General features: G+C 44.3%; 1 protein-coding gene across 3 annotated transcripts in view; it reads left to right on the forward strand.

Moving 5' to 3' along the window:
* The first annotated feature begins 290 nt into the window (after positions 1 to 290).
* The window catches only part of Slc25a30 (solute carrier family 25 member 30), a 28,419-nt gene continuing 6,660 nt past the window's right edge, over positions 291 to 22,049 (forward strand). Inside the window, exons 1-7 of one of the 3 annotated variants that reach the window (XM_052732722.1) lie at positions 291 to 416; positions 8,316 to 8,431; positions 10,063 to 10,210; positions 15,552 to 15,646; positions 16,898 to 16,983; positions 19,727 to 19,822; positions 20,456 to 20,580. In XM_052732722.1, coding sequence (XP_052588682.1) covers positions 8,368 to 8,431; positions 10,063 to 10,210; positions 15,552 to 15,646; positions 16,898 to 16,983; positions 19,727 to 19,822; positions 20,456 to 20,580 — 614 coding nt within the window. In that variant the 5' untranslated portion in view covers positions 291 to 416; positions 8,316 to 8,367. Of the gene's footprint in view, positions 494 to 8,315; positions 8,432 to 10,062; positions 10,211 to 15,551; positions 15,647 to 16,897; positions 16,984 to 19,726; positions 19,823 to 20,455; positions 20,581 to 22,049 lie in introns of all 3 variants that reach the window. The other 2 variants (XM_052732723.1, XM_052732724.1) reach the window with 2 other exon arrangements.

The raw sequence follows: 22,049 nt of genomic DNA on the forward strand, positions 1-22,049 counted from the left end.
TAGAAATAGTAATCGTGAGACGATTTCTTTGCGGTGGCGGAGGCTCCAGGACACCCAGAGAAGCTCCTTTGGAGAAGAGTCCTTTGGCTCTCTGGCTTCCCAGTTTCTCCTTCACAGACCGAAAGCCGAGAGGTAGGAGCCAGAGGTCTCCAGTAGTGAGAGCCTGGGACCCGGTGGCAGCTACCGAGGCTGACTCCTCCTGGGCGAAACCGGCCGTGGACGGGGGCGTGGCCTGGAGAGGCCGGTGCCGGCAGTGACCAATGAGAACGAGCTATGGGCGTGTCCGGCGGGATGTGGGCGGAGCCGTAGCCGGGCTTGGGCCGCGCCCGCAGCACGGCGGCCTTTTCTTCCGCTCCCGCCCCGCAGTGCTCCCAGGCGGCTGCACCGGCTCGGAGGAAGAGGAGCTCCGCCGCTGGGTGAGTTCCCGTCCGCGCTGCTGCTGCCTTGAGGACACGACCAGAGGACCCCTGCAGCGGGTTTGCTCGGGGCTGAAGTGCGTTGGGGTTTGCGGTCTGCGCTCGGTGGGCACGAGGCTCCCGGGCCCGGGCTCGCTCCCGGGTTCGGATGGTTCGGCTGGAGCCGCGTGGGATGGCCGAGGGGGGCGTCCGGGAGGCTCAGCGGTTGCACCTTTTGCTGCGGCACTTCTTCCTCCCACTGGTGTGCGCCCCTCCCATCCGTGGGCTGAGACGGTGCAGCCTCAGCACCCGCGAGTTCAGTACCGGGAAAAGGCTCACTTACCCATTGAATTGCTGGTGGAGGGCTAGGGATGTAACCCGGTGGTTGAGCTCTTTCGCATATACAGGGTGTCGGGTGCAATCTTCAGCGTTGGTATATAGACGGATAATAAACAGTTCCATCTCCTTTAAGTCACACACGCAATTGCTTGTGGAACAAAACAGGGTTGCTTCTCGCGTTCGTGTTGAACCTGTCAAATGAATTGCTCGAGAAGTTAACGTGTTAATGCGTTTTTAAGTCTTTTTGGGTGTAGTTTCAGGCAAAACGCTCGCAGTCGTCAGGATTGTTCTTGCCTAAGAATAGCAAAACAATGCTGGAACGTCCTTGCAGATTCTACATTCGGAGATGCGTAGTGTAAAAGTTGAAAGGCATGAGTTTTGATCTTGGCATTGGCACTGCCAACTTTTGTAATCAGTTAACTCGTGTGAAATGGTACCGATTTCTGGAATGTGCTTAAAACCCCATATTTCATAAGTCTGTGATGAGTTTATTTTTCTCTGTGCGCTTTTTTTTTGTTAAAAAGATTTATTCATTTTTTATTTATGTGTCTGTGCGTGAGTTTATGTGCACCACATGTGTGCAGGAAGCCAGAGGGCACCAGGTGCCAGCTGCTTGATGTGGGTGCTGGGTATCAATCCGTGGTCCTCTGGAAGAGCAGCCAGTATTCTTAACTGCTGAGCCATCTCTCAGCCCCTCACTATGTGCTTTTAAAAAAGAATAGGGAATAGGAAACGTTTATGAAAAGACAGTGTAATAGGGGAGAGATTTATGAGAACACGAAAGGGTAGAGTATGTGATTACATTTTAAGACTGTAGACTGAAAGAACACACTAAAATGAAAATGATTCATTAATTATGTAAGAGAAACTTGGAAAGCTCTTAGAAGTACTTGCAGCAAGTACCAATTTTTAAAAAAATGAGCATACAAAGCAGTGAGTTTCTCGATGATGTCATTGCTCTCATTCATTACCCTAGGCATCGGCCCCCAACTCCCTCCATCTGACTCCCTTTCTCCCCCAGCTAGAGCCCTTCTGTTTTCTTATTTCCCACACTCCCATCACCGTTTCCTGACCCCCTAAGGTCTGTTTCTCCCCTCTCATGATCCTCTTTCTGGTATCGTGATCTGAACACACACACACAATCCTCTTTCTAATATAATCTGTATACACACACGCATGCACTTAAAAATACACATACAATTATAAAACATGCAATATTTTATCTTTCTGATTTTGTTTAATATGGTGATTTCCAATTGTATACATTTCCTGCAAATGGCACGATTTCATTTTTTCTAATGGCTGCATAAAATACCATTGTATATGTGGATCACTCTTTTTTCCCCTTTTTCTTTTTCACTTATTTTTGAGACAGAGTCTCACTATGTAGCTTTGGCTAGCTTAGAACTTGATATAGACAAGTCTGGCCTTGAACTCATGGAGTGCTGGGAATCGAACCTGGGTCCTCTGGTAGAGCAGTCAGTGCTCTTAACTGCTGAGCCATCTCTCTAGCCCCCTATTTGTAGTCTTTTTAAAATTAAGTGTGTGTGTGTGTATGTGTGTGTGTATGCACACACACGGCCTTACATGCACGAGAGAACCTACAGTGCTGGTGCAGAGTCAGAGAACAACTTTTAGAACTCAGGTTTTCTGTAGGTCTCCAGGACTGAACTCCGGTGTCAGGCTCGGGGACAGGTGCTCTTACCTGCCAAGCCTTCTTGCTGTCCTTATTTGTTTTCCTGATGGCATCCATTCTCTCTGGAGCTGGAACCTCTGAGATGGAACCTCAAAGAAGTTTTTTGTTTGTTTGTTTGTTTCTAAGACAGGTTCTCACTAGTTAGCTCAGGCTGTCCTGGAACTATGTAGACCAGGCTGGCCTTGAACTCATAGAGATCCACCTGCCTTTGCCTCCAGCGTGCTGGGATTAAAGAGACCCAGCTCAAAGCAGTTTTAATTTGCATTTGCCTGATGAGTAAGGATGTTGAATGCTTGTTCAAGTGGTTCTTGGCCAGTCGTTTCTTTTGAACCCTCTCTCCAGTTTAGTAGCTCACTTATTGATTGGGTTTGATATTTAATTTTTGCAGTTCCTTATGCATTTTGGATATCAATCCCTTGTCTCATATGTAGTTAGCAACGATTTTCCCCCTCTGATTCTGTAGGCTCTTTTCACTCTGATAATTTTCTTTATGAAAAGAAGTCTTTTAATTTCATATAGTCCTATTTGTTGTATTTCCTGTGCTATTTTAGTCCTTTTCCAAGTACTATGTTCTAGTGGCTGCTCTTTACAGTTGTACAAAGTCAGGTGGAAATAAATGTTAATTAACGTATAAAAGATGATATTATAGAACGGGTAACAGTATATATCTTAAGCGTAGGGAGAATCTTTAAGGTTCTTTGTATAAATATTTTCATTCAGAAAATATATTTTAAAATAAGAGATTTTTATCTCTTGTCCCCCCAAATTCTACAGCTATCACTCTACTCACCTATTTATTTATTTGGTGGTGTTGCTAGGGATTGGACCCTGAGCCTTCGACACGCTAGACAAGTGCTCTGTCACCAAGATACACCCCTCAGTCTTCATAAATACACACACACATATATGCATATGTGTTTAACAGCCTGGAAGATACTGTTTGACTGCAAAGTAGTATGAAGAGGAGAGGTCATACAGTCCTTCAGAGGGACACTCGCCTGGGTGCCCCATCGTGAATGAAGAGTTGCCTTTCTTTTCTGAGCCTTGTTGCTTTAGTTGTGAAGTTTGTTTCACAGGTCATGAGGATTGAATTGAGTCCTTTGTGTAAAAAGTGTATAGCAATGCCTGACATCAGATATTCCGTAATAACGGCTGATCTCGGTGTTGTGTTTGTGATGCAGCAAAGAGAACTGCTGTAGCTCTGACTTCGAGAGGACGACCAAACACAAGGGCATGATGGGAGGTGGTCTACAGCCACCACTTGACTCTGGCTGTCTGCCAAGTTGTAATCTCTTTGCTAGTTCTCAAGTTGAGACGCTCACCAGATACATCCATCTCCATCTTGGCCTTCACCATATAGAATTGGGGTTCTCTGAAGAATCACTCCTCACAGGAGGGTAAAGAATGTGCGGGCTGGAGAAATGGCTCAATGGTTAAGAGCACTGGCTGCTCTTCCAGAGGTCCTGAGTTCAATTCCCAGCAACCACATGGTAGCTCCCAATCACCTGTAATGAGATCTGGTGCCCTCTTCTGGCCTGAAGGGATACATGCAGGCAGAACACTGTACGTGTAATAAATAATTAAACAAACAAACAAGAATGTGCCTGGGGAGAGCCCTTCCAAGAGAGCTCAGACACAAATGGGTTAGTTTACTGAACATAGGTTACAGCCCAAGATAACCGAACCTCTGGCCGTTTGCCATGGTCAGCACAGCCTAGAACACACCTGTTGGAAGATACCAGCCTCCAGCTGGGCCTGTTTTATTTGGATGCTTGTCCACCTTCCTTAGGCTTTCTGATTTTTTGTAAATTCTTTGTAGGCCAGTACCACAATCTTTAAAAAAAATCGTTAACACTTTAAAAGTTCCTTATCTCTTTAAAAGTTCAAAGTCTCTTAACTATGGGTACTTGTAAAACCAAAACTAAGTTATTTACTTTCTTATTCTGAGAGAACTGGGGCATAGTTACAGTCAGATCAAGGCAAACCCAAAATCCAGATTCTGTAGCTCAGTGTCCAGTATCTGGCGTTCATTCGTGATCCTCTGTCCCCAAAAGCTTGGGCAGCCCCACTTCTCCAGCTCTGCCTTCTGCAGCACACACAACTTGCCTTGTAGGCTGAGCCTGGCTTAACTCCACATTTGCCATTGCCCTTGGCAGAAATTCCACAGGTCTGACATCTCCAGTATCCCAGAGTTTCCACTGAAACTGAGACTAGACCTTCATCAGTGGCCTTTCCTGGATGTTGCTTAGCCTCAGCTGCTCTCTATGACCCCCTTCAATCTTGCCTCTCATGCTTTCAAAACCAGTACCCATGGGGGTGACCCTTAGATATTACCAAGTTCCAACTAGCTGCTTGAGACACAGCCTTGGCTCTCCCGGGCCAAGGCTTGTGTGTTGACCCTAAATAAATAATTCCCGGAATTTTTCATATCAGTGAGGCTGATCTCTTACTAGAAACAGCTGATTCTTCAGCCCCAGATGACCAGCATCTGTTGTCCCAGAAAAGCACACAAGGTTTCACTCGAGTGGGGCTGGTCTCTTGTTAATCAAGCTGCTGCTTTAGGCTCAGCTAAAGGTCAGCAACCAGATTCCTAATCCGAAATATCACATGAGTGACCCTAATACAGTCTCTGCTTCCCTCTAAAATGTCACGAGCCAGGCCTCCATTGTCTGTGTTATCTTCAAAAGCTCCCACAACAACCACTCATTCAAATCTGAGTACTCAACAGTCTGAGTCCCAAATACTTCTATATCTTCCCCTGCCAAAAAACAAAACAAAACAAAAAAACAACAACAACAAAAACCCACCCAAACAAAACAAAACATGGTCAGGTCAATCACAGAAACACCCCACTCCTGGTACCAATTTCTGTGCTATTTTCTTTTCTGTTGCTGTGAGAGAAACACTGCCCAAAGCAACTTGGGAAGGAAAGGGTTTATTTTATCTCATAGATTACAGTCCATGCTCAAGGGAAGTAAGGGTAGAAATTAGAGGAACACTGCTGTCCTGTTCCAGGCTCACATTCAGCAAGCTACCTGTCTTGTATAGTTGAGGCACACCTACTTAGAGATGGTACTTCTCACAGTAGGCTCACAGTATCAGTTAGTAATCAAGAAAATGCTCCACAGACATACCCAAAGGCCAGTTTTTCAATAGAGGTTACCTCTTCCTAGGTGGGTAAAGATGACCACCAAGATTAGCCATCACACCTACCACTCACGAACCTGGGTTTGATCCTTAGCACTGCATAAAACCAGGTGTAGTGATGCGTACTTATACTTCCAGGAAGCAGGAGGAGCAGAAGTTCAGAGCCATCTTTGTCTACAGAGTAAGTTCCAGGTCTGCCTGGCATAGGAGACTGCCTCAGAAAACAAAAACAAGCCAAGGCCAAAACCAAGGGAAGAAAAAGTACTTACTATTAAAACTTACAGAACTAATGATAGCTCAAAAATAGCAACAGAAAGTTAATTAGTGACATAGCGTGAGGGTATGATGGTAGTGTAGTTAAAAATGAAAAGTCTTTCTTTTCTATACACGTTTGCTGGCATTTTGGAGGCGCGTGTGTTCTATGCAGATATACCCATCCATATATATCCATGTTTACATATTTAATTGTAGAAAAAGACTTGTAAATTAGATGAATGGAAAGAAGACACAATTGTAATGTCATATTGAAAAACAGCTATTATAAGCAGAAATGTAAATCACAGGGTCCCCTGAGGCCATCTTTTCTTTCATTTACTGATTTATAGAAATGGCGTGGATGCTTGGTCTGCACCCAAGGCTGAACTGCTAAGGAAGCCCATGTTCCACACAGGTGTGTGATGCCTGTGTAGCATCACACCCCTCAGAACCAGTCAGATGGAAGCTGAGCAGGGTGGGAGCAGCCTTTTGGGATAATGCGAGTTTTGGAGGACTAGATAGAGCAGTGAATATAGTAAGAGCCTTCAGTTCATTTCAGAGATACTTGTTTTGTAGTGGGGGAGGGCTGGGGAGATAGCTCAGCTGGTAAAATGCTTGCTAAGGATCTGAGTTTGATTTCCAGACCCATGTAAAAAGGCAGGTGTAGTGATGAGGAGTGGAGATAGGTGAATCCCTGGGACTCGATGGCCAGCCACCCTGGCTGAATCAGGAAGTTCTGGCCAGTGAGGCGATGGGGAAAAATATCATGTAACACTGCCATCCAGATATGATATTGCTGTTGCAACCATGAACATCCGTCCTTTATGGATACCTGCATTAGATTGGGTTCTCAACTTCCCATCGCGCATAGAGGAGGAGATATTGAAGCCCCATCCCTTCCTGAGGAACTGGTGACTGTTAATGGTTGCTGGAGGAGGGGGTGTCATTTTCTCTTAATGGTGTAGCCACTGGGAAACTAGGTGGGAAGAATGGGTTCAGAGGGAATGGGGAGACAGAGGATAATGGGGGTGAATATAATCACAATACATTGTGTGTGTATGTGTGTATGAAATGGTCCAAAAGTAAATATAAGTAAGTCTGTGCTCTGCTATTTGTTGGGCTGGCTGATCTGGTGATGGTGGTGTTGGTGCAGAGAATACTTAGCATAGGAGGTCAACAGGACCAAGTGTGTACTTCTGACCGAGCTCTGCCTCTACTTACCTTCATGCCGAGCGTCCTCTAAGCTTGTAACACAGTCTGGAGGGAGTGAGCGGGCATTAACCAAGTACACACTCAAAGAGGATTTTGTTCATGTCAATGCATTTTCATTTGATCTAGGTTTATAGCGGTTTCCAATTTTAGTATTCCCGAGGGATGTATGATGTTTCCCTTAGGGACTCATTAAGACGGTGGCAAATGAATAGCAAATCTTCATTGCATGAGGAAATGGAGATCTAAGCTAAAATAAGACCATCTAGAAAGCAGCTTCCTCTGCACTGTGCTGAAAAGTGTACACACATGTCAAGGTGTCAGCCTGGCAGAGTGTAGGCTAAGGCCCCTGGAGAAGGAAGACTAGAGATTGCTCATTTGGGGCCTGTTTTTGTTAGGGTTTTATTGCTGGGATGAGACACCATGACCGCAGCCACTCTTATAAAGGAAAGCATTTAACTGGGGCTGGCTTACCTTTCAGAGGTTTAGTCCATTATCATCATGGCACACACACAGTCCATTATCAGCATGGCGGCATGCAGGCAGACATGGTGACAGAGGAGCACAGAGTTCTACACCTGGATCAGCAGGCAGCAGGAAGAGAGAGCAAGCCCCTGGGCCTGGCTGAGCATTTGAAATCTAGTACCCACTCCTAGTGACACACTTCCCTCCAACAAGGCCACACCTCCTAATTGTGCCACTCCCTATGAGCCTATGGGGGCCATTTTCATTCAGACCACCACAGGGCCTCGGACACAGGGGCTGTGCTTTGGTAAGGCAGGGTTCACCTCAGTTGTTGATGGGGTTGTTTGGGGGCACTCTCTGAATAAAACCCATGGATAGAGTTTGAAGCAGAAGCTGCCTGTGTGGTGGTTTGAATAATCGTGGCCCCCATAGGCTCCTATATTTGAATGCTTAGTCACTAGGGAGTGGAACTATTTGATGGGATTAGAAGGATTAGGAGGCATGGCCTTGTTCGAGGAAGTGTGTCACTGGGGGTGGGCTTTGAGGTTTCAAAAGCCCATGCCAAGCCCAGTCTCTCTGTCTTAGCCTGCGGATCAGGATGTAGCTCTTAGCTACTGCTCCAGCACCATGCATGCCACCATGTTCCCCGCCATGATAATAATGGACTAAACCTCTGAAACTGTAAGCAAGCCTCCAGTTAAATGTTTTGCTTTAATAAGAGTTGCCGTGGTCATGGTGTCTCTTCACAGCCATAGAACAGTGACTGAGACGTCATGGTTTTGAATCTTTTTTTCCCTTTTGTAATTCAGGGCAAACCTGGAGGCAATGTTTGAGTAACTCCAAAGAGACCAGATAGTGGAAATGTCAGCCCTCAACTGGAAGCCCTTTGTGTATGGAGGGCTGGCCTCCATCACAGCGGAATGCGGTAAGGAGCCCTGGGCGCCAAAGCCTTGCCTGGTGGGTGTGGTGGCTGTCAAGTTTTGTGTTTGGTGTGCATGGTGTTCAACTGCAGAATGCAAGCTTGTGAAATAGTAACCTCGATATTCAGACATGTGTTCTTTGGGTACGTTTTTAGACAGACTAGTCACTTGGGCTACTTACTAGCAATTTGGGGTTTAAAGTGCAGTAGTAAGAAAGTTGACCAAACAATTTTAAGATTCCCATTTGGGGTAATTTGACCTTATTACCTCGCCCTTTTCTCCACTTTGCCACTATTAATTCATTTGGCTGCAAAGAAGTGTGGCAAGCTCCAGGGACTTCTCTGAACCCGAGTAGATTGACTGTACTCCATCACTTTCTAACTTGGTGCGTGGCCTGCATTCCGTTCTGACGGCATCCATTGGGTTCCGCCTCTGACTTCATTGCTCCTGTGTTTATGCTCTGTTTATCAAGCCCTTGTTGACTGCTTGGCTTCTGAGTGTCTTGTGCTGGCTTGGACACTCCCCTGGCTCAGGTGACTTGCAAGGCTCATGATTACCCACTTTCTGTGAGCGAACTGAGGAGTTTGAAAGACTGGTTCCTCTCCCTGAGTGAATTAGCCCGGGCTTACCGAGCCAAAGTTACTGTTTGAGGATGGATTCTGTATGTGTGGGTAAATGGTCAGGTCTGGTATTAAGGATCCTTACCTGCCTCATCAGATTTCATTTTAGACTATAAACACTCCTTGCTCAGTGAAAATTCCTTAAACTTTTAAAACCCTCTGTTCAGTTACTGAACCCAATCTTAGCCTTTTCTGACATAGAGAGTATAGTTATTTGGGGTTTTAAGTGGATTTCCTTTGTGTAAATGATGTTGTGTATCTGCGTTCTATAGTGATGTAGCCTCCTCAGCTTTATGTAAAAGATGGAGCATAAGTAAATGTTTAACTGAGTATGATTGCATACTCATGCACCTGTTACCCCAGCATTTTGGGAGGTGGGGGCAAACAGATCAGGAGTTCAAGGTCAACTTCAGCTACATAGCAAGTTTGAGGCCAGGATAGGCAACATGAGAACTTGTCTCACAGAACAAAAACAGCAAACAATGTTAATTCATTTTGGGGGGTTGTTAATTTTTTGGTTCCCCCACCTTTTTTTTAAAAAATATAAAAGACTAGTAGTTTGTCTTTTCATTTGTTTGTTTGAGACAAGATGCTGTTGTGTAGCCTCAAACTAATCTTCTCTCTGCTTCCTTGAGTTCTAGAATTATAGATGTATATACTACAGTGCCTGGCTGCCAATATTGTGTGGGCAAGCGTGTGTGTGTGTGTGTGTGTGTGTGTGTGTGTGTGTGTGTGTGTGTGAGCAAGCCCCTGACTTCCCAGAGTGTTCACCATGCTGAGCTTTTCATGTGGCATCTGGGAATCATATTCAGATTTTTATGTTTATAAGGCAAACACTTTCCCAAGTGATCTATTTCCCCAGCCCTGACATTTTTTAATGTTTCTTTTTTTCAGGGAGATAGTTTTTTTCCCTTTTAACATTTTTCCCCCCTAGAGTTGAGGAGCAAACCTAGGGCCTTGTGATTGCTAGGCAAGCACTCTACCACCAAACTAAACCCCCAACCTCTTTTCTTTAGGAACATTTCCAATTGATTTAACTAAGACACGGCTCCAGATTCAAGGCCAGACAAATGATGCCAACTTCCGAGAAATCAGGTACCGAGGGATGTTGCACGCACTGATGAGGATAGGTCAGGAAGAAGGGCTGAGGGCGTTGTATTCAGGGTGAGTATACTTTTGTTTGTTTGTGTTTAACTGTGGGCCCTTCCAAGTGAATACTTAAAACGGCACCTTCATCGAGGAAAAAGTTGAACATTAGAGTGTATTTGAAAAGAGAAATTAGCATGATAATTTTTTTCCTTTTAAATTTAACTCTTATCTAAATACATATGTTATATAGCAAAGGCTTTGGTAAAATTGTTTTTATTAAAAAACAGACAACAATATAATGTACACATGTTTAAAATTTTTCATTAAACAGTTTTTGATCCTTTAAAAGAATAGCTCCTTCCCTTAGTTATTCTGAAGTATCAAGGTTTTCCCTATGATAAAAATTTTATCTTGTAAAAATAGAGAACAAAAACAAAACAGAATTAAATTTTAATTTTGAAAAATAAAATAAAATTCCCTAGGCAGGGAAGATGAATATTTGATGTTCTCCAAATACACAAGTGTATGGACGTGAGTTAGACCTCATATAGTCTTCATGTCGGTGTAAAAAACATCACATCCTGTTTTGTTCCATAGAATGAAGGGAAATCATACTTGGTATGATAGTTATGATATATAAAGAATCATACTCAGTCTCATTATTCTTCAGAATCTCTTAGAGATGGCTCAAGCTAAAATCCTTCATATTATTTTCCATTCAAATACTGTTCCCTCCAAATATATATAATATATATTATATATAATATATAATTATAAAAATATATAAATATATAATTATAAAAATATATATAATTATATATAAGATTATATATTCTCTTGTGGTTAAGGCTTGGAAGTGCTTTTAAATTCATTGAGTGATTGACAGGAAAGTTAACAAGACAAGGCTGGGCCAATGTATCAGTGAGGTTTCTGCACAACACCCTTTGATGGTTTAAATGATGGATCTTAAGGGACTAGTCAAGGCTTAACTGAACAGATGAGGGGTGGGTACTGAGGTACCTAGAAACTGGCAAAGTGACCCTAGGCCAAATGGCCAGTCATGGTGCCAGAGCTCAGGAGGGGGAGGCCTTGTGGGAGAAGACTGTTATCGGAAGATGCTTAGGTACTGCCTGCCCCCAGGGGTCACTTGGGGGGTGCCTTGCTGCTCCCCCTTTTCCCTTCCTCTCCCACTGGCTGTACCCCTGGAAGTCAGTGGGAGGGGTGTCTGTCTGTGTGATGTGGTCTGTAAGGATCAGTCTCTCAGGGCACAGAGAATGGTAAGTGTGGATGTGGAGGATAACTGAGGGTCAGTATTGGAGACTACAGGGTCCAGCCCTCGAGAGTCCCCTCCCAGGGTCCAGGAAGATCTACAACCAGCTGGTAATTAATCTTTGATGAAAAGAAATTAATCTATGTACACGAAACTCCTTAGTCCATATACTTTATTATTCTGTGTTCTCTCTCTACAAGCTTATACTCTGCTCTCATTTTTAGCCCCTTTCTTGCCTGATTTCTCTCTACATTCATCTGTGGTCCCCTCTAAGTTCTATCTTAATTCCTTCATCTAGTTCTGCCCCATCTAGGTTCTCATCCATCTTGTTCTTTCCCCTATCATCTCCTCTACCATCTCCTTCTCTCTCCTCATCTTGTTCTTCCCCATCTGGCTCTTCCTCATCTTCCATCTCGTTCCTCTAGTCCTCTCTTCTAGCCCTTCAATCTAGTTCTTCCCCATCTCAGTTTGTTCCTCTCAAGTTCTTACCCGTCTAGTTCTTCCATTCTCTTTTCTCTTCTCCGTCCTCCAGTGCCCTGGGAGTCCAGGTATTTATACACTTACAAGTAGTATTCCTTTCACAGTGTAAAGCCAGGCTTCCAGGGTCAAGCGGAGGGGTGATAAGAATCGCATAGGGAGGCAATAACTGTTAATTATCATTTGCAACCCCAAAGGGAAGTGACCAATGGGGAAATGAATTAACTAAAGGCTAAATTCAGGTAATATCTAAGAAGAGGGATCTTATGTGCTCAGCTATAGTCTTAAACGTGATTAGTAGAAAATGTTAAGAATCTGTAAGTTGCTAGGTCAATGGGAGAAAATAAAACTGTCTTCTTTTTTCCTGTGGCTCCTATCTGTCTGAGCTAGCTGTCATTTTTCTGCAGGGTGGGGGGAAAGTGTGCTCAGTCGCTAGGCAACCTGTGTACAGCTAGATGCCTCTGGTCATAGTTAAAAGAAGATCTGGACCTAGAGGTAAGATTTGGGAAAGGAGGAAGTTAAGCTTAATTGGCACATCCGCCAGGCCTTCTCAGACAGGTAGCCTGGATGCTTAAGTCTGTTCTTAGAGAGTACAGAGGTATCTCTCTGATAAGGTACTTTCCTCCATCTGGGGATGGACCTGGCTGGATGCTGCCAATGATGATAATTACAGGGAGGCTTGAACTGGGGTTCTGGCTGATCATAGCTGTCAGCACAGAAAGTTATCTAAATATTCCTAGAAGTGGTTGGGTAAGGAGTTAAAGGTCTATAAAGTTAGTAAGGCTGTAAGAAAGGAGGGTCCGAGCTAAATTGTGTAAAGCTATTACTTAATGTTCACCTGACCTAGGTAGTGTCTCCTTGTGGAATTTACCTTAAATCAGGAGACTTGTTATTACTGTTAGTCCTTGAGAGTGGCTAAGTGAGATATCTGATTCCAGAGAAAGCCTTTCCTGAGGCTGTTCTCCAAATACCTGGAATGTGTATGTCCAGAGAGTGATCAGTCCACACTGTTAGCCCTTCTTAGGGAAAAGCCAATTGGGAAAACTATGAAGGCACACATGATTTTCATAACAGAATACAGCTGATATATAACAAGCCAAGTAACACCAAAAGCTCCTTGGAATTTGGCTTCCTCTGGAGGAATTCCCTGATCCCTCCAGGTAGTGATTTTTGCCATAACCAGCTGAGTTCTTATGATATATTCCTGCGGCCTGCAGCAGGTCAGAGCATCACACAGTCCCCAGTGAACTGTCATTGGTAGGGGCTGCAGATGCGGAAAGAGGATTCCAGTGGGATCTGGTGTCCATCCCACACTGTCGAGGGCAGAGAAGTGGGGCTTTCCAGGAAAGCCACTCCACTTATTTAGGAGGCACACAATCAGACTTCGAAGACTTAAGAGTTAGGTAGGCAGAGTGAGAGGGGAGGTGTATTCCTGCAGAGCTAGGCAGCATCATAGTCCTGCAATAGTACGTATTTCAGAATACACATGTTGGGAGTTGGTGAATACAATAGATGAAGCCAGAGTGTTATTAGAGCGCCAGGACATAGACAGCCTATGCCGGGCCAAGCATCCGCCCCACACTGGTTGCCCTAAGCCCCTCCATGGACTCACTAATCACCAGAGGTCTTTGTTTTTAAATCAAGCCAAGACATTTTATTTATATTATTCATTCATTCATTTATTCATACATACATTCATAGAGAGGTCATGTTGTGTTGCCTAGGCTGCCTTGACCTCCTGGCTCAAATGATTCTCCTGCCTCAGCCTCCTGATTATAGGCATGTGCCACCATGCTCAGCCAAGTCAGTATTTAAAAATGAGAAATTGTAGGTAAAAACAAGAGAAAGGAGAAGAGCAACACCAGGGCTGGACTCATTCACTGCGACAGCCGTAGGTTCGATTGGGGGTGTTTTCTCTGACTTATATAACGTCAATGCCTGGTGTGCGTGTGTGTGTGTGCGCGTGTGTGTGTGTGTGTGTGTGTGTGTGTGTGTGTGTGTGTGTGTGCGCACGCGTGCGTGCGTGTGTGTCATGCTCTCTCATCCCCAGCATCGTCCTCATGCCTGTCAACACTTGGCATTTGTTATGCCTGTGGTAGACAAGAGCTGCTGAAGAGTTTTTCATAGAAAGACTCACGTGAGTCTCCATTATGAAAGTCACGTGGCTGCCAGGGGAAGGAAGAATTAAAAGAAGACTCCTGAGAAGCAGGTGTCACGGTGGGAGCAGAGACTGTGAGGGTGTGCGCTGAGGTTTCGGTCTTGAGGATGGAGGAAGAGGCAGGCCAGAAAAGTGTTTAGGCTGCAGGATCAGCGGCACTGTGGGACTTCCTTATGAGGGTCCCATGTAGGAGAGGTAGTGGGAAGGAGGAAGCAAACGCTAAGGTCTGGACTTGTGGGTTTAGCCAGTGCGTAGCCAAACTTCCCACCCCCAACCCCATAGGAAACAGAAGAGAGGGGCGAGTGCTTAGAGAAGGAGGGGAGTGAATTCAGTGCAGGACATCTGATAGGGACTTCCGTGGGGGGTCTAAATTGAGGAACTAGGAGCAGCTGGAAACTCTTCAGAACTGTGTTGTAGGTGGGTTTAGGAATCATCTGTTAGGATGAGCATGAAGCCATGGGAATGAATGCCGTCTTGGGGGGTGTGTGGAGGAAGAGGGGAGGATCTGGACGAGCTCCCAGAGGGTGTAGTGGAATGCTGTGGCGTGGAGAACAGTAGTGGGAAGAGTGACAGGAAAGCGGGTCGGGAGGTGACAGGGTGACCGGGAGCAAATGCTGCAAAGGTTCCATGAGCTGTGGAAACGGCTGTGTAGTCTATCCGGCTGGTCACCTTGGGGAGAGGGGTCTCAGGCTGTAGTTACAGGAGGAGATAGGACATGCAGGAAGAGCTGGGGGAAGGGGTGGGGGTATGAACAAAACACAGCTGCTTGCCCAGCAGATGGGAGGGTGGTATCTAGGATGGAGACATTTGGCTTGTGTTTGCTGATTCTGGCCTTGAACTTGATATTGTATTGGAAAAACTTAGAGAGAGGAAATAACCTGACCGAGTGGCCCAGGAGTTAGGTACCTGCCTTCCTGGGTTCTCTGTACTCAGAAAGGAATGCCTGTGCATTTTAATGGGAATGGGCAAATTAACTCTATATTTGCATTTTCATCAAAGGTAAGTATGGGGTCTCAAGCTTCCATTCAAGGGACCTAAAAATTACCTCTGATTTCAAGACCCACTTGTGTTTTTGTTACGTTTTTGATATTAATAAATCCATTTTAAGCTGGGTGTGGTGGCGCACCACACGACTTTAATCCCAACACTAGGTAGGCAGAGGCAGGTGAGTTTGAAGCCAGCCTTGTGTACACATTGAGCTCTGGGACAGAAAGACTACATAGAGACACCTTGTCTCAAATATCCAAAGGAGAAAAAAAATACATTTTAGAGTAGATTGAGTATGTCTTTTTTTTTTTTTTTTTTAATTTTTTTTGAGACGGGTTTTTCTGTGTAGCCCTGGCTGTCCTGGAACTCACTCTGTAGACCAGGCTGGCCCCGGACTCACAAAGATCCACCTGGCTCTGCCTCCCGAGTGCTGGGGTTAAAGGAGTATGTCTTTGTACTTGAGCCTTTCTGAGGTTTTCTGACGTGTAGGTTGGCTTTTGTCTGCCTGCCTTTCCATGTGACAGGATTGCCCCTGCGATGCTGCGCCAGGCTTCCTATGGAACCATCAAGATTGGCACTTACCAGAGCTTGAAGCGATTAGCTGTGGAACGCCCGGAAGGTGAGGGGCAACCTGTTTTCCTGGGGACAGTCAGTGGGTTAGTAGTTGCTCTATTCCAGACAGTGTAGAATGGGTTTTTAATGGCTTGGTTAATTTTCGACCACTGGGGAAAAGACTGGGTACAAAGAGTAGACAAACCATGCTCGCTACTGGGCTGAGAGAAAGAACCTTTGTACAGGTATTTTGATCATTGTATTTTTAAATATACTCCTCTCAGACCCACCCCCACCTCCTCACCCTCTCCCAACATCATGTGCATTTCTTTATGACCCAGAGACTCATTTGTGCCACCGTGTACTCGTGGGGGTGGGACCATCCACTGGAGTGTGTGGTTTACCAAAGGCCGTATGTTCTTTTTTTTTGTTTTGTTTTATTTATTTATTTATATTTTTTGGTTTTTGGAGACAGGGTTTCTCTGTGTAGCTTTGCGCCTTTCCTGGAACTCACTCGGTAGCCCAGGCTGGCCTCGAACTCACAGAGATCCACCTGCCTCTGCCTCCCAAGTGCTGGGATTAAAGTTGGGCGCCACCACTACCCAGCTTTTTTTTTTAAATTTTCTCTCTTTCTTTCTTTCTCTCTCCCTTTCTTTCTCTCTCTTTTTTTTAAAAAATTTATTTATTTATTATGTATAACAGTATTCTGCTTGCACGTATGCTGCAAGCCAGAAGAGGGCACCAGATCTCATTATAGATAGTTCTGGGCCACCATATGGGTGCTGGGAATTGAACTCAGGACCTCTGGAAGAGCAACTAGTGCTCTTAACCTCTGAGCCGTCTCTCCAGCCCGTATGTTCTCTTAAAGGTCAGTAGCTCTCCCTACCCCAGAAGTCATCAGTTGTCAGTAGCTCCTCAGCTAGGGTGGGAGCAGTCACTTGTCTTTATGTTCAAAATGCTTAGCTACATGCTGTACAGTTTCTGCTTGTCAACTGAAAGTTTTCTAAAAATTGAGTGAGTTATCACCCATTTTTGGGAAGGCACTAAATGAATACGTGTCTTACTATTAAGAGCTCTGATAGCAGCATGAGTCTGTGGGATAAACATGAATATTCACAAGGTAGTTGGACTACATGTCCATTTGGAAAAACAAAGATGAATAGTAGGTAATTATTTTAAAATTATTTGCTTGATTCACAGAGCATACATTTATCTTTGGGTGAACAGGTAGAGTATAATGATTACATTATTTATATTGGAGTCATTAACAGGAAAAATTCTATGTACAGAAGGCCAACCACTATGTCTTTGTTTATAGATGAAACCCTGCTGATCAATGTTGTGTGTGGAATTCTGTCTGGAGTCATATCCTCAGCTATTGCTAACCCAACCGATGTTTTGAAAGTAAGTGCTGGCTGCATCATAAAGACACATTCCCACTTTATTATTATTATTATTATTGTTAAACTGGAGACAGCATTCAGATAATGAGACTTTGCAAATGTAACAAGCTATTTATCTTAGTTAGGGTTTCTGTTTTTGTGAAGAGACACCATGACCATGGCAACTCTTATAAAGGAAAACATTTAATTGGGGCTGGCTTACAGTTTCAGAAGTTTAGTCCATTATCTTCATGGCAGGAAACATGGTGGCATGCAGGCAGACATGGTGCTGGAGAGGGAGCTGAGAGTCCTACATCTGGATCCGCAGGCAGCAGGAAGGAACTGAGACACTAGGCTTGGCTTGAGCTTCTGAGAACTCAAAGCCTGCCCCAGTAACACACTTCCTCTAGCAAAGCCACACCTCCTAATAGTGCCACTCCTTATGAGCCTATAGGGGCCATTTTTTTTCTTCAAACCACCACACTATGTATCTTGAATTTCAGACTTTTAAATAGCCACTAAGTGGATTTCCCACTGATATAGATGAGCTTGATATTGCATAGAGTTCATTTTGAAGATAAAAATTTTAGTGATTAAGCAGTAAAAAACCTTTTGTTTATATGTTTGATTTTGTTTTTCATAGACAATCTCCTTTATTTTGTTGGTTCATTAAAATTGCAGGGGCTACACAAAATTACATAAATCTAGGCTTGTTAATTTTTTTTAAAGATATTTTTTATTTATTATTTTACTTGTATGGGTGTTTTCCCTCATGTATGACTATGTGCCATGTGTATACAGTGGCTGCAGAGGCCAGAAGAGGGCATCAGATCCTCTAGAACTAGAGTTTCAGATGGTTGTTAGCCATCGTGTAGGTGTTGGGAACTGAACCCAGGTCCTCTGCAAAAGCAACAAGTGCTCTTAACCATTGAGCTGTCTCCCCAGGCCCCTCATTAGTATTTCTGAACATGTTTTCTTTCCTACTACCTTTATGTCAGGAAATACAAATGAAAATATGTCACTTTTAACAATTAGAAGCAACACATTGATGAACTGTTGTGGACACAATGGATAGACACTAATCCATCTTGGATTAAGACAAAGGAATGATGAGTAATTTAAAAAAAGTCCCATATGAATGCCTTCTGAAGCTCCCCTTTCCATTCCCATTATTTAACAAGATCCTGTGCCTTGGACTGTGTGCTAGCATCCCGAATGAGTATGGGGAGGACCCTGCCCTCTGAAAGTCTTCACTCTGATAGATTCTGACAAACATCAAAACTGTAACATGTTGGGTGCACAGTACTTAATACATGCTCTAAAGGCAAGATATGGCACGTCTGTCCATACTCGTATTAATTTCTTTCTTATTTTTGAGACAGGGTTTCTCTGTGTAGCCCTGGCTGTCCTTTCTGTAGTAGACCACGCTGGCCTCGACCTCACAGAGTTCCACCTGCCTCTGCCTCCTGAGTACTGGGATTAAAGGCGTGCGCCACCACCACCCAGCTCTCCTATTAATGTCTTAAATAGAGAAAGTGGTGTCTGTATTTTGGTTAGTTTCCCAAGTTAGTAAGGTGGTAACAGTTCCTTTTGAAGTTAGTGGCAATATATTTGCTCCCTCAACAAATGTAAGATACTGATTTTTTTTTAAATGAAAAGTCTTTCCATTCTGTTTTTCCCTCTGATTTGTTTAATGTGTATGGGTGTTTTGTTTGCACGTATGTCTGTACACACTTGCATGCCTGGTGCCCATCCCTGGGACTGGAGTTACAGACAGTTGAATTATCATATGGATGCTAGGAATTGAATCTGGGTCCTCTGGAAGAGCAGTCAGTGCTCTTAACCTCTGAGCCACCTCCCCAGCCCACCTCTTCACTCTCAGACAAAGGGTTACATTGAAATTTCCACTTAACTGTGGAGTCTCAGTCATGTGGCTCTCCTGGGCTTTGTGAACTGTGGAAGTTCAAGGGTAAGAAAGTGTAAGGGCATCCTATGGAAAGCTTATTTGCATACCTTTGACAAGCTGGAAATAATTGTGGCTTGGAGCAATTTAAGAGCTAGGCTTAGCCGGGCGGTGGTGGCACACACCTTTAATCCCAGCACTCAGGAGGCAGAGCCAGGCGGATCTCTGTGAGTTCGAGGCCAGCCTGGGCTACCAAGTGAGTTCCAGGAAAAGGCGCAAAGCTACACAGAGAAACCCTGTCTCGAAAAACCAAAAAAAAAAAAAAGAGCTAGGCTTGCCGGCATTTACTGCAGCTAAGCACACTGGGTAACTCTCACTGGCTACAGTGAGTCTTTAATATTAGCATCACTTTCTCTAGCTGGGTATGGTGGCACATTCCTTTAATCCCACCAGTGGATCTCTGAGTTCGAAGCCAGCCCCAGGACAGCCAGGACAGAGTAACATTGTCTAGGGAAAAAAAAAATCCTGTCTTTTTCATTCTTATTAAATCATAGAGAGAAATAGGCTATACCTGACCTTCCCATAAGAACAAAAAAAGAAAAAACACTCAAGACTTAAACAAACAAACAAACAAAAAGGACTCTGTGATGCTGCTTAGCCCTTTAAATTCTGGAGTTGCTAAGGGCCGCCCTATGCTTTTGGTCTACTGAGGGTATTTGGAGGTAGCATCCCAGTCACTTTATGCTGGTTTCCCCCACACCCCATTAAGCACTTGATGGGTGGTTTTCGTGCAGCTTTGGTGGTGAGGGGGTGAAGAGGGGGCCAGTTTCCTTCTCATGCTGTTCTTTCCGATGATCTGTAGATCCGAATGCAAGCACAGAACAGCGCTGTTCAAGGCGGAATGATAGGCAACTTCATTAACATATACCAGCAGGAAGGGACCAGAGGACTGTGGAAGGTGAGCCTGCAGGGCGGAATCCACATACTGGCTTTTCCCTACCCCACTCCTTCTCACTGTCTCTTAATCTAAGTGTGGTCATGGAGTCAGAAGAATGCCGTTTTCTGCATTTGAGGACACCTTCCTCCTTAATTTATCTTTCAAATGAGAATATGAGGAATGTGTTGTGGGTTTCAGGTACCTTTCAGATAATACACTTAAGGGATTTTGGGAAAGTTGAGCACTTGCTTCATTTATTTGATGGTTGCTTTTTGTTGTTTCAGTTCTCAGAATATCCCTGGGTCCCCGTCCCACTGGGTGGGTGATTGACCTATACAGTTTCCTGGCTTAGGTGAGGTCTGTGGTCAGGCAAGAGCTGATGTAGGTGACTCCTGACTCATTGGTTCACAGAATAGACCCTAACTATCACCTGGTATCATCCCTCAGCGTGACAGAAACTGGCGGCTTGGAGGATGGTTTGTCCTAGCCACGATCTGGCCACAGTCAGAATTGACATCAGAGCTTTCGAGTTTTTGCGTGGTGGCCCTTTTTTACTCTGTTACTCCACACTTCTGACAGAACTAGTAATGGGTGGGATAGAGCTTCTGTACCATGTGAAAATTATTCATGTTTCCCATTCCTGTTTTTACCCAGGGCGTGTCCCTCACGGCTCAGCGGGCTGCCATTGTTGTTGGTGTGGAGCTGCCAGTCTATGACATCACCAAGAAGCACCTGATACTCTCGGGCCTGATGGGAGACACTGTCTTTACACATTTTCTGTATGTTTATGGATTTTAAAAATTAATATTGTAGCTGGACGGTGGTGGTGCATGCCTTTAATCTCAGCACTAGGGAAGCAGAGGCAGGTGGATCTCTGTGAGTTTGAGGCCAGCCTGGTCTACAAAGTGAGTTCCAGGACAGCCAGGGCTACAAAGAGAAACCCTGTCTTGAAAAACAAACAAACAAACAAAATTTAATGTTTTAGGTATGCATTAAGTTAGGGTGAAATTTTGTGTAAATTTATGGAAGTTTTAGAGAAAGTATTGTAATAGTATTATACTTTCTTATTTGAAAGATTATAATACAGAAGTCAAACAGGACAAGATCAAAGTCTATACCTTTACATAGGTAGCTGAGATCAAAGCTACCTTTACATAGGTAGCTGTTGTTAACAGATATGTACCTGTATGCAGGTAAAGAGTATGTTTACAAACAGACATCACATGTCGTTTACAAACAAGGTAATGTTTGTATTATATTGCTTTTAAGGAAGTGACAACATGGCTGGGCTGGTTTTCCATAGCGTGGTGGTAGTGCATACCTTTAATCCTGGCACCCGGGAGGCAGAAGCAAGTTACCCAGAGAAAAAGAAAAAAAGTGACACCATATCCCAGACATATTTCCATGTCTGTTCTTACAACTTAGTTCTTTTTGGTTATGTATGTACGTGTTTGTGTGTGTGCCCATGGTACAAATGTCTGCAGAGGTCAGAGGATGTCAGAGTCCCAGAGCTGGAGTTACAGGCAGTTGTGAACATCTGAGTGCTGGGAATCTAACTTGGATTCTATAAGGACAATATATCCTCAACTGCTGAGCCATCTCTCTGCCCTTCACTTGTTTTTAATAACCAGAGGTTATCACGTTTATATGAACACATCACAGGTCATTTAACCCATTGGTGGGCTGAGTGACTTGGTCTGGACTGGGACATTGAGGCAAGTATGGCAAGTGTGTTGATTTTCACCACTAGGGGGAGCACTATACAACTAGTGGTCAGAGCTTGTATGCCACAGATATGAATAAACCGTAGTGTGAACAAAACAACCTCCACAACAAAGAACGATTAATTCAACACGTGAGGAATGCTGAGGTGGGGAAACCTCTGAGCTGATTGATACTGATAAGATAAACACTGCAGTGAAGTTAAATTCAGTGGAGTTTAATTCGAAAAGAAGAAATGTTCAGAAGCCAGGCATGGTGGCACACGCCTTTAATCCCCGCGCTTGGGAGGCAGAGGCAGGTGGGTCACTGTGAGTTCAAGGTCAGCCTTGTCTACAGAGTGAGTTCCAGGACAGCCAGGGCTGTTACACAGAGAAACCCTGTCTCAAAAAGCCAAGAAGAAAAAGAAATGTTCAGGAACAGAGTAGCACTTACTGAAGAGTAGTTCAGAGAGCGGCATCTGCAGTGTGTGCAGGAGTGTTTATGGCCAGAGAAATGGAAATGACCTAAAGAGGATCTCCATGAAGTT

Source organism: Peromyscus californicus, unplaced genomic scaffold (assembly GCF_007827085.1).
Source record: "Peromyscus californicus insignis strain IS unplaced genomic scaffold, ASM782708v3 Scaffold_12__1_contigs__length_115047231, whole genome shotgun sequence".
In the NCBI taxonomy this organism is placed as follows: Eukaryota; Metazoa; Chordata; class Mammalia; order Rodentia; family Cricetidae; genus Peromyscus; species Peromyscus californicus.